The sequence below is a fragment of the Dipodomys merriami genome, unplaced genomic scaffold (assembly GCF_024711535.1).
Source record: "Dipodomys merriami isolate MVZ:Mamm:240054 unplaced genomic scaffold, mDipMer1.0.p SCAF_78, whole genome shotgun sequence".
In the NCBI taxonomy this organism is placed as follows: Eukaryota; Metazoa; Chordata; class Mammalia; order Rodentia; family Heteromyidae; genus Dipodomys; species Dipodomys merriami.
Genome location: NW_027206379.1, coordinates 4,792,258 through 4,806,607, shown reverse-complemented (window position 1 = coordinate 4,806,607; position 14,350 = coordinate 4,792,258). Strand labels below are relative to the sequence as shown.

The 14,350-nt window shown below is 60.4% G+C and overlaps 1 protein-coding gene across 6 annotated transcripts; it reads left to right on the top strand.

Moving 5' to 3' along the window:
- The first annotated feature begins 617 nt into the window (after positions 1-617).
- Tnnt3 (troponin T3, fast skeletal type) lies at positions 618-12,412 on the top strand. Of its 6 annotated transcripts, XM_070009756.1 has the most exons (11): positions 1,724-1,739; positions 1,958-1,972; positions 4,443-4,461; positions 7,045-7,090; positions 8,393-8,509; positions 8,594-8,671; positions 8,948-9,061; positions 9,161-9,270; positions 9,394-9,484; positions 10,289-10,329; positions 12,161-12,412. In XM_070009756.1, exons 5-11 carry the CDS (start codon positions 8,426-8,428, stop codon positions 12,213-12,215), a joined length of 573 nt encoding a protein of 190 aa, XP_069865857.1. In that variant the 5' UTR covers positions 1,724-1,739; positions 1,958-1,972; positions 4,443-4,461; positions 7,045-7,090; positions 8,393-8,425; the 3' UTR covers positions 12,216-12,412. The 6 variants fall into 6 exon arrangements, with proteins under 6 accessions (XP_069865862.1, XP_069865861.1, XP_069865860.1 ...); XM_070009761.1 differs by lacking the exons at positions 1,724-1,739; positions 1,958-1,972; positions 10,289-10,329 and adding exons at positions 618-635; positions 10,857-10,897; XM_070009760.1 differs by lacking the exons at positions 1,724-1,739; positions 1,958-1,972 and adding an exon at positions 618-635.
- Positions 12,413-14,350: the final 1,938 nt, after the last annotated feature.

Below are 14,350 nucleotides of genomic sequence, written 5' to 3'. Positions count from 1 at the left end.
GCTCGGAGGCTCCTTCCTGTGTCAGGCGTGGGGGGCGTGGGCGTGGGCACCTGAGAGCCGTGCGGCGCGGTGCGGCGCAGTGCGGCACGGCATTTCCCAGACCTGCAGCGACCCACCAGGGCTGTGGGTCCTGTGAAGGAAATGTCTGGAAACACTTGCTGCCCTCAGGACGGAGGGGTAGAACCCTTCTTTTCTGTGGCTTCTGAGAGAGAAGCGTGCACTCCCAAAGAATGGCCAGGAAGGTCTGGTTTCCTGGAAGCCCTACCCTGGGGCCTTGGTGGCACAGGGTGCTGTCACCACACACTGGCTTTGCTCCAGGGCCTCACTTCTGTCCCTCACAGAGCAGGCCACAGCGACACCTCCTTCCTACCACCCCCCCACACACCATGCACCATGTGGTGCTGGGTGGCCGACTGTCTTGGGCATTCCTTGCACGTGATGCCTGCTGCCATCAGGAACAAGGGACCGGCCACTCCCTGCCAGGCCCGGGCGGCCCTGCCTGTCCCCAGGGGCCAGCCTCGTGTCCACCACTGCGCTCTCCCCTCTAACGGAGATCCTTGCTCTTTCTCTCTTTTTCTCCTGCCTGCCTCCTCCGCTGCCGGCTTGTCCTACCCCAGAAGAAGCCCAGGAGGAAGGTAAGCGGGTGCAGGACCCGAGCCCCCACCCCTCCCAGCCTTCCTGCCCGCACTGGGCCTGGCTCCCCTTGGTGACCCCTTCCTGGGGTCATGACCCCGGCCTCTGCCTCTAAGGATTCGCGTGTGCTCCTGTCTAACCCTGTCCTCTCTCCTTCCCACCCCGCACTCTCCGGCACTCTTGGGCCGCAGAAGTCCAGGAGGAAGGTACGCACACACTGGACTTCTTGTCCCCATGTGGGGCCCGGGTCTGGCTGGGGCCGGCAGGGTGGGGAGGGGAGGGGTGCACCGGGGCGCCAGCCAGCAGGGGGCCTCACATGTGGCCCCACGTAACCCACTAACCCAGCCCCATGCTTGACCAGGAAGGTCCTGGCACCCCAGGAATCCCATGGGCAGCACAGCCAGCGCCCCCCCCCCCAAGTCCCTGAGTTCTGGAGCCTGGCATGGGCTGAGACCGCACTGTGCAGGCTGACCTCCCGGTTAGGCCAGGACCCCGGGGCTGGATGTCGGGATGGCTCGGGACACAGAGGAGAGGCAGCGGGAGGCAGAGGCCTGCGGCCTGGGGCCAGGAGAGGCCCCAGCCCTCCGGTCAGTGCCCACCACTGACCCAGCAGTGTCCCCCATCCCGTCCTCAGCAGGGGTCTGTTCTACTCCCCAGAGGCCCCAGGCCAAAGGGATGCAAAGGAGGGCCTTCTCCAGTCCTTGGGATGGCAGGAAATGGGGTGTCTCCCTGGGCTTCAACCTTCTTTGGGGGCCTCTGGTGCCACCTGACCAAGCTGTATAACTAGACAGGAGCCTCCCAGTCCCAGCCTCGGTTTCCCCCTCTGTGAGGCAGCAGGGGTGTGGGGGTGGGGCGCGGGCTCAGGTCTCAGAGCCACTCCTCCCAGGTCTGAGAGGCCGTGGGATCTGGGGCACAAGGCCGGGTGGGGAAGGCGACCACACCCCCAGCTAACTCCCACCCTGTCTTGCTGGCTTCCCGCACGTGCCCCACCCCTCGGCCTCGAGTGGCGACGGGCTGTGTCCTTTCTCCTCTGACCTCTGACCTCTGACCCGCGGCTTTGCCTCTTGTTCCATGGCCCTCCTTAGCCCCTGAGACTCATGAACCAGGTATGTGACACGGCTTTGGAGTCACGTGGCACGGAGGGCCGTGTGTGGTGGGGTGCAGGAGCAGGGCCGAGGAGGAACAAGAGGGGCCGTGTAACCCACTCACACTTGGTTCTGCTGTGCTCCGGCTGCCGTCCCTCCCCTACTCCCCCCCCCCCACCTGCCTCCACTCACCCGTTCTCTCTCCTCCCTCCCTCTCCCCCACCGGCCGCTGCTCACAGAGGAAGTCCAGGAAGGTAGGCCACCCACCCCCAACAGCCACACTAGGCCCCCTCATCCTCTTCCTCCTGACATGCTCACAACCCAGTCCTGGCCCCTGGGCTGGTCGCACTGGACTCGTTTGCCCGGAGTGGAACCGAGTAGACTGGGGCAGGTTTCAGTGCCCCAGGAGACAGGGGAAGGTGGAAGGTGTGCAGAGCAGGCCTAGGGAAGACCAAGCCCTCTGGGTCCACGGGGCAGGGTAGAGGGGGGCAGACAGAGGAGGAGGGGTGGGGCGGGGCTGGGGGGTGGCCTCCACCCTGCCCCTGCCGCAGAGAACAAGCCCGGGGAGGGGGAGGAAGGAGGGGCAAGGCTCCAGGGAGGTGGAGGAGCAAGTGGGGTGAAGCGGAAAGGAAAGTCGGGCTGAGGCCCGAGGTGGGGATGCTGGGGACCCGGAACAGCCGGGGGCCATGCGTGCAAAAGAGCAATCAGTCAGCTCCCAGCATCCCACCCATGGCCTGCACCCAAGCCAGGCACACCCAGCAGGCTCCCGGGGAACCGGGGGCCTACCTGCCCCACAGCGGGGCCGGGAGCCGCAGATCCCAGGCCGAGGCCCACGCGGGGCGGAGGGAAGAGCCTCAGACCCCGTTCACACACTTCCACGGAACTGCAGGGCCTGGGCCCCCCAGGGTGCCCCCCAGGGTGCCCCTCCAGGGTCCCCGGGTCCCCCAGGAGAGGGCCTGGGTCAGACTGTCAGCTCACACAAGACGGTGGTGGCCGGAAGCCCACCTATGGGGGCCTTAGGGCACCAGGGCACCTGGGGCCAGCACTGAGGTCAGCAGATGGACAGATGGACAGACAGGAGAGCAGGGTTGCCCGGAAGCTTTGCTGCTTAGCCATGCGGCTGCCCCTGCTGCGCTCAGCTTCTTCCTCAGGACCCCACGGCCAGGTTCCATCCCACCAGACCCGGACGGGGGGCCTGCCGTCCCTCAGCACCCCCCCCCCAGCCCTGCACGGGACTCGACTCCCAGCACCTCCACATCTCCATACACTGTCTAGGACTTTGAGGAGGCTGGCATCAGGCTTGCCTTCAGAGCTGCATTGCCCAGCCATGGGGCTCTAGTTCCTAGACAACAGCGTGTTCCAGAAGCCCAGGAATAGAGATCCCAGACAGACCCTAGTCAAGTGCAGGTATCAGGAGAACTGGCAGGCTGGACCTTCACAGACAAGCTCAGACAAGGCCTGCTTGTCACTAACCATGCGCAGAAGAGGCTGGCAGTCTGGATGTCCCCAACCAAGGCTCACTAGGCCGGGCAGGCAGGGCCAAGGGTGTCTCCCGGGGCTGACCCTGGGCCCAGAGCAGGAATGAAGGCTGGTGTGGGGCCTGGCCGTGGTCAAACCCCTCCCTGCTGGAAGGCCCCAAGGCTGGAGGCCTCTGCTAGAGCCCACGTTGACACCTTTGAGATCCAGCGGGACTCCTTGGGCAGAGTTGGTGTTAGAAAGCAAATACGCATCAGGATCCACACAGGAGCAGAGCACAGAGATGGCGCCGTCCCTGTGGCTTCTGTGATGGTCTGGGGCTCAGGGCTCAGGGGGCAGGGCTGCGGGTGTGCTCGGGGCACAGAAGCTGTGCCCAGCCAGCTCCAGCCCCACAGTGTGACAGTCAAGGCCAGGACTATGTGCACCCCCAAAGAGCAGCACTGTACGTGTAGCCGGAGGGCCTGACAGGGGTCCAGGCCTCTGGGCGGGCAGAGGTGCTGCCCGACCGCCATCGGTCCCCCCTCCCCGAGGGCTCTGTGCCTGCTGCTGCTCCGCGTGGCCCATGCTCCCGGCAGCCGCTCGCTTTTCTCTTGCATGTGTGCTTGTGCCTCCGCCATGAAGAAGCTGCTGAGGACGAGAGGGAGGAGGACGAGGAAGGTAAGGTCTTCCCGCTGCTCCCCGCTGCCCGCTGCAACCCTTGCAGGACACTGGCTCTGGCGGGCTCTGCCCACGGGAGACAGAGAAGACCCACCCACCGGTGTCTGCGTCACTATCTCCCTGTCCTGCCCTTGTGCCTGTCCGTCTGTCCATCTGTCCTCCTCTCCTCCTTGGCCAGGGGCCTCGAGGCCCAGGCCCCACCGCTCTGCATGGCACCGGCCGCGGAGCCTGAGCTTCTGACCACACAAAGGTGGTCACTCAGTGGGGAGGACCCCAGAACAGCAGCCCCCAGCCCCCAGCCAACACCTTCCTCCAGCTCTCCACTGCCCCCTCCTCGTCTCCTGCCCTCTTCTTTCCCTGGGGCCCCCAGGGCACATACTTCTTGCCACGATTTCTCCTTTCTTCCCTTCCTCCCCATGCTCTGGGCCTTTCTGGGACCCCTCGGACCTTGAACAGGCCTAGAACTGGGGGCCAAGACGTGGGGGCTGGGCTCAGCTGGAGAGGTGACTGGCCCTGCAGGTCAGCCTGAAGGACCCTGTCTTACCTGCTGTCTCTTCCCTCCTTTCCCCATGCTGGCCCTGTGGTGACCAGAGGAGAAGCCCAGGCCCAAGTGAGTACAGAGTCCCAGATGGGCTGAGTGGACCCAGGCGGTCAGATACAGCGTCCAGGATGGGCTGGGTGGACACGGGTGGCCAGTGTGCAGGCATCGATCTTATTCTGGGGGAAAAGCCCAAGCGCACAGGACACTAGGGACCAAGGTTGCCTTTGGAATGCACAGGACAGTGGGGAGAGAGCCTGTGCTGGCCATCCTATGTGCGGAAGGAAAAGACTGTGGGGCCAAGGTGCAGAAGCAGGCTGGGGAGGGCTGGGGGCTGAGGCTGGCCAGGGCACTGGCAGCCCCAGCTCCCTTTGCCTCGTTAGACCACACCAGCCCAGCTGTGGCGGTGTGTGTTGGGGGAGCTCACTCAGAACCCCAGGTATGAAATGTAGGGTAGAAAATGAGAAGTGGAAAAGTCTTACCCCAAACCCACGTTGGATGGGCTGTGTCCAAATCAGCCTTGCCTGGGGGTGCTACGCCCTCCGGGGTAGCTCCTAGTTTTTAAGGGGCAAACCCTCAATTCACCCACTTGTGAGTCGTTCAGAACTCTCATTTTCTGGTTATTTAAAAATTTTGTTATTATACACAGGACAGAGGGCTGCAGTTCCCTAAGTCAGGTAGAGTGCATTTCTTTCTGGACAATGTCACCACTTCCCTCGCTCACTCTGTTTTTCCCTTCCATCCCCATTTTATTAGCTTTTTTAACCCAACTTTTCTTAGCTGCCTGGCACCGGGGCTTGTTCCCACACAGGCCTCTTCCCTGACTGCCCAGTCTCTCACCTGCACCTGGCTCAGACCGTAGGGGAGATTTTGGGGTGCAGGAGTGCACCCCCTTTGCTTGCTCCCACAAAGGAGAGCAAAGATAGGTTAGAGGTATGGCTGGCGTGTCCACATTCTCGTACTTTTATTTTCAGCAATTTAAAATAAAGTAACGCAAGGGTCGTAAGATATTTTCTCATTTTAGGAAAACTGTTTGTGTTTTCATTATGAAAATAAAACACCTCATTAAAGAAAATTTGGAAAATACGTAAAAGTCAAATGAAGAGAGAAAAAAAAGATCCATAATTCTCCCATCCACCCACCACCCACCCACTCGCCCGCCCGCCCGCCAGCGTGTGGAAAGGAGCAGAAAGAAATCAAAGTCGTTATTTCTTCCTACTCTTTTTCCACGACAAGGGCTCGGGAAAAAAAGACCTCAACTCTGCTGGTTTTCAAACATGAGACTGTCTATACAGCCTTGAATTTTGCTTTCTTTGAAAAAAAAATTAGCACTATTCATAAGTATTTTTCCATGTTTTTACATAGTCTTCTTAAATATTTTGAATGGCCACATAATATTCCGTCAATTGAGCAAACCATACTGTTCCTAACCACTCCTCTATTGCAGGCCTTCCCCCAATATTTTACTATCATAAATAACGGCGGTGAAGCATTTTCCATCTTTGGGGCTATTTCCCTAGGCCCCATTCCCAGAACTGGAATTACTGGGTCAAAGAGTGTGAATGTTCTTAAGACTTTGACATTTATTGCCAAATTGCTTTCCACAAGGGCCTGGCCAAGGAGGCCTCCTATGTGGGCTGTGCCCCACACCCTCTACCCAGAGACAGAAACGTGCTTTTTCCTCCCCGCCATTGATGGATGGCGAACAGCACCTTGTTTTCCTTTGCATTCCTGGGATGGTACGAGGGCCAGTCATCCCCGTGCTGGTGAACTGCTTGTCTTTCTTCTCTGAGAACTGGCAGCCTATGCTTTTACTCATTTATCTTACGGCCGACATTTCTCGATGTTTTCTTAGTGATTCGTTTGCATAGGGATATAAGTCTTCTCTGTACTTGCTGAATATATATTTTTTTAAGTCTGGGTGGTTTTTTTTCCGCCTGTGCTACAGTTTTTGCTTTTTTTTTTTTAACGTACATAAGTTTTTCATTTGTGCGGTGTCATCTGCACGTCTTTTCCTTGGAGGAGGCTCCAGAGCTCGGAGAACAGCCTTCCGCTCCAGGTTTTGATCGATATTCAGCCCCCCTCTCTTCTGTGTCTTGGTTTTGAAAGCCGTTCTTGTCGTAACTCTCTGCTCCATCTGGAACGGATTGTCGGGGGGAGGGGGTGGTACAGCCAGCACACTGGGGGCTTCTTTCCTCTTCACACTGCTCGCGGAGCCCCCTCTTCTCCTTCCTCTGGGCCTCCAGAAAGAAAGATGAAAGAGAGGCCAGAGACGTGAGGAAGACCCACAGTCAGTCCCGGCTCCGGAGCCTCCCGACACCCATGCCCCCAGAGGGCCTGCGGTGGCATCCTGTCCTCCAAAGGGACCTGGCCATGCTTCGGGGGGTTGAGAAAGAACTTGGGGGTCCCCTCCCAGAGAGGCGGGATCTCAGAACCTTCTCTCAGGGGGTCAGGGCCCTCTTGGAATGTGGGCTATAAATCAGATAAGAACAAAGCCCAGGCAAATGTGCCATTAGGCAAGATGCCCTCTCCTGCCAGGTGCACAAGAATGAGGGCGGACCTGGGGCCAGGTCAGTGCAGGTTCACCCCCACCCCCCAACACACACACAGGGGCCTCAGCTCTACCTGCTCATAATCAACCTCTCTCCTCCTCAGACTGACGGCTCCTAAGATCCCAGAAGGGGAGAAAGTAGACTTCGATGTAAGTTTATGGGACCCAGATCAACACCCATCCCCTGTCCCCACCCCCTAGCCTTGGTGGTCCAGGCAAGGTCTCAGAAGCACATCTCTTCCAGAGTCAGGGCTTCCTGATTCTAGGCCACTCTTCCAGAATTGATTCCTAGACTTGAAGAAACTCTTCCAAAGATAGTACCTTCTTCCCTTCCCATCCATCCATCCCTTCCTCCATCCCTCCATCCATCCATCCATCCCCCTCCCTCCCTCCATCCCTCCATCCATCCATCCACCCATCCATCCATCCATCCCTCCCTCCATCCACCCATCCATCCATCCATGTATCTATCCATCCATCCATCCACACATCTATCTACCCATCCCTCCATCCATCCATCCACACATCTATCCATCCATTGTTCCATGCATGCCTGCATCCACCCACCCATTCATTCATCTATCCAGCCCATCTGTTATCCACATACTCATTCATCCTCTCACTCACCCATCTGTTTATCCATCCATCCTTCCTTCCATCCTTCCAGTCACTCATCCATCCATCCACCATCCATTATTCCATGCATGTCCACATCCATTCACTCACTCACTCATCCATCCATCCCATCTGTTATCCATACATGTACTCACCTAGCCATCTGTCCATCCATCCATCCATTATGCCATGCATCCATCCATCCACTCATCCAGTCACTCATCTATCCATCCATCTATTATCCACACATTTACCCATGCAGTTACTCATATGCATCCATTTATTGTTTATTTGCTCATTCATCAACTCACTGAGCCACACTTCTACTGGTCACTTCTTATCTATCTATCCACACAGACATCTCCAATCATCCATCTGTCCATCTCTCCAGCCATCCTCTACCAATAACCCATCCACTTATCTATCCACTCATCTGTTCACACACCTATCCACCCATCTATACAAAACATTTCACCTCCTGTTCGCCTACCCATCAACCCATTTGTACAATGAGTTCCTCTCACCAGTCTCCTCTTGGCTACATGGATGTAGTCATCTCTGAAGATGGCAGCCTATCCCAGACATGCCCCGTGGCTTCAAGGTTGGCTGCAAATAGCACAGGCACCATTCCTGCAATGGGGCTTGGGGGTCAGGTCATCATGAAACCAGGAGGGCAGCAGCCATTGAGGTGTTGCAAGTCACGGTCATTATGATGATGACTAGAGGAAAAAGACTGAGGAGTGGAAAGTGCCCCTTTGCTACATGGAGGGTCTGGTCTAGATAAGAGGGGTGGTACCTAAGAGCTCTCCCCGTGCCCCCCTGCCCCCTGCCTCCCAGGACATCCAAAAGAAGCGTCAGAACAAAGACCTTATGGAGCTCCAGGCCCTCATTGACAGCCATTTTGAGGCCAGGAAGAAGGAGGAGGAAGAGCTGATCGCGCTCAAAGAGAGGATTGTGAGTGCGGTTGTTCTGCGGGTTGTTCTGGGCATGGCGAGGTGGGGCATGGCAGGGCCCGTCCGACCCGCCTTTCGGCTGCAGGAGAAGCGCCGCGCAGAGAGGGCCGAGCAGCAGAGGATTCGTGCCGAGAAGGAGCGGGAACGCCAGAACAGACTGGCGGTGAGCAGTACCACCCTGGCCGGGCCCTCCAGGGAGCCCAGAGCAAGAGGAGGGTACTCTGGCTTTCCTTCTCCTGGGGCCCCCAGCTCACCACCACTGATCAGAGGCGTCGGCTAGGACTCCTTGCCCCACACCTCCCCTGCAAGCCAGCAGACCCTGACAGGCTGGAGTTTGCTCCCAAAGAACTTCCAAGTCCGGGGTGGGTTCTCCAAGTCTGCCCTAGAGGGCAGCCCTGGCCCAGCCTGCCCTGAGGATCTGGGGATGGCATCTCCGTAGGAAGAGAAGGCCAGGAGAGAGGAGGAGGATGCCAAGAGGAGAGCCGAGGATGACCTGAAGAAGAAGAAGGCCCTGTCCTCCATGGGAGCCAACTACAGCAGCTACCTGGCCAAGGTAAGGCCAGTACTGAGAGCCCTGGGGCGGGTGTGGCTCTGGCCCAGGCTGGCGTAGGCCCCTTCTGAGACCAGGCCTTTCCACCCGGCCCTTCTTCAGGCTGACCAGAAGAGAGGCAAGAAGCAGACAGCCAGGGAGATGAAGAAGAAGATTCTTGCCGAGAGACGCAAGCCACTCAACATCGACCATCTTAGTGATGACAAGCTGAGGTGGGGGAGGAGGATGTCCACTGGGAAGGCCCCAAGGCAGGACCGGGGCCGGGGGGGGGGGGGGCCGTTCGGCCCTGCCTGTGTGCTGTGCACCACCCATGTCGCCCCTTCTCCACCTCTCAGGGACAAGGCAAAGGAGCTCTGGGATACTCTGTACCAACTTGAGACGGACAAGTTTGAGTTTGGGGAGAAGCTAAAACGCCAGAAGTATGATGTGAGTCCAGGCCCTGTCCCCCGCCGCGGGCCCCAGGGCTTCACCGCCCCCCACCCCCGCCATGGCGCCATTCCCCTCTGGATTGCCTGGGACCCAGGCCCGCAGGCACACTGGTTTGCCTGCCCCGAGCCCCTCCGCCCAGATGCCAGTCTTCTCAGCACAGGCCAGGCCCGATGCACGGCCCTGCCTAGAGCTGGGAAGGAGGAGGCGGGATGGGTCTCCTCGGTGGGGGAGGTGGCCAGCTGGAGGGGGGGATTTTGAACAATCTGAGGGCAACGCGGGGGCAGAAGGCCGACTTGGATGTAAGGCTCTGGGCTCCGGCTGCCCAGGGGAGGCTGAGGCCTCCGGGCTAGGCGGGGAGCTGGACACTGGCTCCCTTTGAGGGCTTGTGTCAGGAGACAGGGCCCAGGCCTGGGAGTGAATCACTCAGTGCCAGCACTGGCACGTGAACTTGGTCATCAAAGCCACCTTCAGCGTCCAGGATGAGCTCAGGATGGAAGGGCATGTGGGGCTTCCCGCCCAGCTCCTTCAACCACCTAGCGGGCCCTGGCTCCCTGGGAGTGGGGACAGGCGACGTCCTGAGCCCAGTGTGCCTACCTCTCATGGAAGGAGCTCCAGCCCTCCCCTGGAGGCTGGGGCTGGCCCAGAGCTGGCTCCATCACCCTGGGCCTTGGGACCCTAGAGGGAGGCAGGACAGAAGACTCAGCTCACGTCAGGTCCCGGGGGCTCAGAGAGCAGCGCCAATGAGCCAGCTCACAGGCCTCGGCCGCCCGCCCAGCCCGGTAACCATCTTGGTCTTTCTAGATCATGACTGTCCGGGCCAGAGTGGAGATGCTGGCCAAGTTGTGAGTAGCCCGAGCCTGCCGTGGGCCAGGCTGGTGGGTGTGTTGAGTAGATGTCTCTCGCATGGCAAGAACCTGGTCGCTCAGGGCGCCGGTGGCAGGAGGTCGCTCTCCTTCCCGCCCGGTCGCAGGGGCTTCCCGGCTGGTCTGGCGCCCTCGCTGGCAGGTGAGGAAGAGCCTCACCTCAGGTGGCTGAGAGCAGGAGGGTCGGGGCGGGCAGCAGCTGGGGAAGGAGGGGTCTGCAAGGACTCACCTCCACCCTGCCCACGGCCTCACCCCCTCCTGCCACAAGCCCAAGGTAAGTGGCCAGCTCTGAGCTGCTGCTGTGTGGTGTAGCCAGTGAGTGAGACGTGAGCCCCAGGGCCTGGGACAGAGCCCACCGGTCCTCAGAAGGAGCCGCCAGGACACAGTAAGGGAGCCGGCACAGGAAGGCGTGGACCCCCAGCGGGCACACCGGCGTGGCCCCGCACCCGGCCCCGCTGGGCTTCCTGGTCCCTGGCTTCACAGTAAGTTGCCTGTGTTGTTTACAGATCACCACCCTCAGGAGCCGCATTGACCAGGCCCAGAAGCAGTGAGTAGCTTGGCCGTTCTCGCTCTGCTCGGGACACAGGTTCCCCTGGGGCCAGCCACCCTCCTCCCCACCCAGGCCAGGCGGTGTTAGCCGGTCCTGAACCCGGGCCACTGGTGGCTGGCCCTGGACTGAGCAGTAACCAGACTAACCCAGCCAGGCCTTCAGCCGGCTTGTACAGGCCACGCCCCTCGGGACACCAGCCAGCTCCTTCCCCACCTCTCCCACCAGGTGTGGCCCAAGCCCGTGCACCCCCACCAAGTGCTGCGCAGGGTGGGCGGTGGGCAGGCAGCCGGGAAGCCCCGTTGCGGCTGCCATGGACCCGGCGTGGCTGGCCGGTCCATTGCAAGGCGCTTCACCCTCAGAAGCAGGCTGGGCTAGTGACTCGGAGGCCAGGGCAGCTCTGGGCATGAGACTGGCTCCTTGGGAGGGTCACCCCAGAGGACGCCGTGCCCCGGACCACGGGCCCGGGCTCCGAGTCCCGTCCTGGGGCTAGCTGCCGAGCCGGCCGGTGGTGTGGCGGCCTCTGGGGACGCCGGCTTCCCAGGACTCATCATCCCTCTTCCCACTGCTTCCTCTCTGCTTCCCAACTTGAGACCCTCATCGGAGAGAAGGGGGCTGATGACGGAGGCCCCCGCCGCCTCTCTGTGTCTGTGCTGTGGGTCAGGGGTCATTACAGGCTGGTTTGGCAAGTTGCCCGGTGTGCACATGGGTGCACATGTGTGCGCACACCTGTGAGGGTGCCGGGGAACACGGGTGAGCAGCGCCGCCTCGGAGTCCAGTCCCACGGGCCTCCCCGCCCTCCCTGGCATCCAGCAGGGACAGGTGTGGCCAGCCTGCCTGGGTCTCTGGCGTGCAGGGCCTCAGACAATGGGGCAGCCCCAGCGGCCACCTTCAGACAGGGACATGGCTGTGGCCTTCCGGGACAGCTCCCCTACGGGGGATGGGGGGGGTCTGTCTGCAGTGACCCTGGTGGGGCAGGCGGGTCCCTGGCTCGCCTTGCTTGCTCCTGTCCTAACCACACTAAGTGCTCACGCAGGCCTGACCGGCCAGCCACAGGTGAGTCAGCACTGCTTGGCCTGGAGTGAGTGTGAGCTGAGTGTGCAGGGGGTGGGGGGGTCGAGGGAGGAGGCCAGAGGCTCACCCTGCAGAGCCTGGGGAGGCCAGCGTGGGAGGCTCCAGGGCCAGCCCGGGCCTGGAGGCCAGCCTCGGCCCCGGCTCCACTGGACACCCAGACCTCAAGGGCAACTTGTTTCCCGCTTACAGCAGCAAGAAGGCCGGTGCCACGGCCAAGGGCAAAGTCGGCGGGCGCTGGAAGTAGAGGAGCCGGGAGGCTCCCCGTGGCAGAGACCCTCAGCCCCAACTGGCTCCGACACCGCGCGCCCCACCACCACGCGGCCCAGCCCCCGCGCTGCCTCTCTTCCCTGGGCTCAGAGGTGCTGTCGGGGGCACCACGGAGGCCACCCCCATGTCTCTGCCCTCCCTGTCCTCACCCCCCGGGGTCTGTGAATAAAGTTACCAGGCTCCCCTTGGCTGGCCGTGTGCTGACCCGTGTAGGGGGCTCTGGAGGGCTGGACGCACCCCTGGAAAGCCACTTCCCGGAGGGGCCCACGGGACTGCTGGTCTGCTGCTCGTGACTGGGGCGGGCCCTGGGGGTGCTGGGCTCAGACTCTGCGGCCGCTGCTCCCAACCAGCCCCTCACCTCCATCCTGGGAGGCCCCACCACCAGCCTGGGCTGGCCCCACGGCCCCCTCAGGACAGACACACCGGGCCTCGGCAGGGAGGGTCAGAGCTGGCCACCTGGAAGCCATGCAGCACCCCAAAAGGTGAAGGCAGGCAGATCCTGCTCTCAGGGGGCTCCTGAGCCCCCTCCCCGGCACCAGGCACAGGCAGGGGAGGAGGGCAGGGCAGACCACGAGAGCGCCGGCTCCACACAGACCATTTTTCTACATCGTACAAGCACCAGCACACGGCTGTGCAATGAGTTTGAAAGTCATGACCAAATAGAATTATGGAAAATATAAATCATGAAAATTGGATCAAGACCCAGAGCCTAGCACAGGAAGGTACTCGGGGGGAAGGTGGGTGTGGAGAGGCTTCTCCTGAGGCTCGGAGAGGGCTTCGGGCTGTGAGGGCCCTGAGCAGGCCAGAGTGACCGGCCTTCATTACTGGGCTGTGGGGGGACCTCGGGGACAAAGTGGAATGAGCAGATCCCCCCACATGCATAGGCATACCCAATAGGCAGAACGATGTACCCCATGTGTACCCCAGGACACAGAGCAATGTACCCCTGTGTGTACCCCAGGACACCCACACTTATGAGCAGGCTGTTGAGGAACACATTCCCGGTGACACTGGCAAAGTCCTGCAGGAGAAGCTTTCTGCAGGGCTTGGGAGCAGGAGTGGACCTGTGGGGAGACCCTGTGGAGAGACACTGCGGGTGGAGAGGCAGCCAGGGAGCAGGGGCTGGACTGTGACTGAGAGGAGGGGCAGAAGGCGGCTGGAGGGAGACACCCCCGGAGCAGACGGGGAGGGGGGAGAACGGGCATTCGGTGAGGGTCCCACCAGCCGGACAGCCTGGACGGCTCTTTGCGAGAACTGCTTTGTATCACGTGAGCCCCGGGGAGCTCGAGAGTAAAGTGCGGCCAAACAGAGAATCTCTGTCTGCACCCTGTCTCTCTCTCTCTCTCTCTCTCTCTCTCTCTCTCTCTCTCTCTCTCTCTCTCTCTCTCTCTCTCTCTCTCTCTCTCTCTCTCTCTCACACACACACACACACACATACACACACACCCTTGGACCCTCCTACGTATAAAATGCTAAGTGTGCCCATGGACACTTTTTCCCCAAGTGTGCAAAGGTGGAAGCCATCACAACAGTGCACGTGAGACCATTGGTCCGCTTGGCCCATCTCTGGGACTGCTTGCCTTGTTCCAAAAGGCAGCTGAACACAGCACTGCCTGTTCTGTGGACAGGCCTGTGTCCCGGCAGGGAGGGAGGGAGCAGGTTGGGCTCACAATGGTGGAGCAGATGGGTGGAGGTGGAGGACCGGGGAGCTGCAAGCGAACCAGAATGCACACGGAGAGGAATGCAGGTGAAGGCCCACCTCAGACTCCAACCCAAAGCAAATCCCAACAAAGCCGGGACCACTGGACATCCATCCCAGCCAGGGGCCGGCGTGGAGGCCCAGCCCACAGGCAGCAGGGGCGACTGTTCTAACATATGTTTAGGAATATAAAAACACACTGAATAGCTTTGGGTCCAAAAGGAAGTCATCGAGGAAGGCAGGAAGCACTTAGGGACTTCTGATAACGGGTCACCGGGCCCAGGACCGGGACAAGGCACGGTACCTTTGGGAGCCTCAGCTGACACCAGGAAAGGGAAAGATGTCTCCAACTTTACTGCGTTTCACGTAAAATTCAAAAAAGCAACAACTGAAAACAACAACAAGAGACCAGA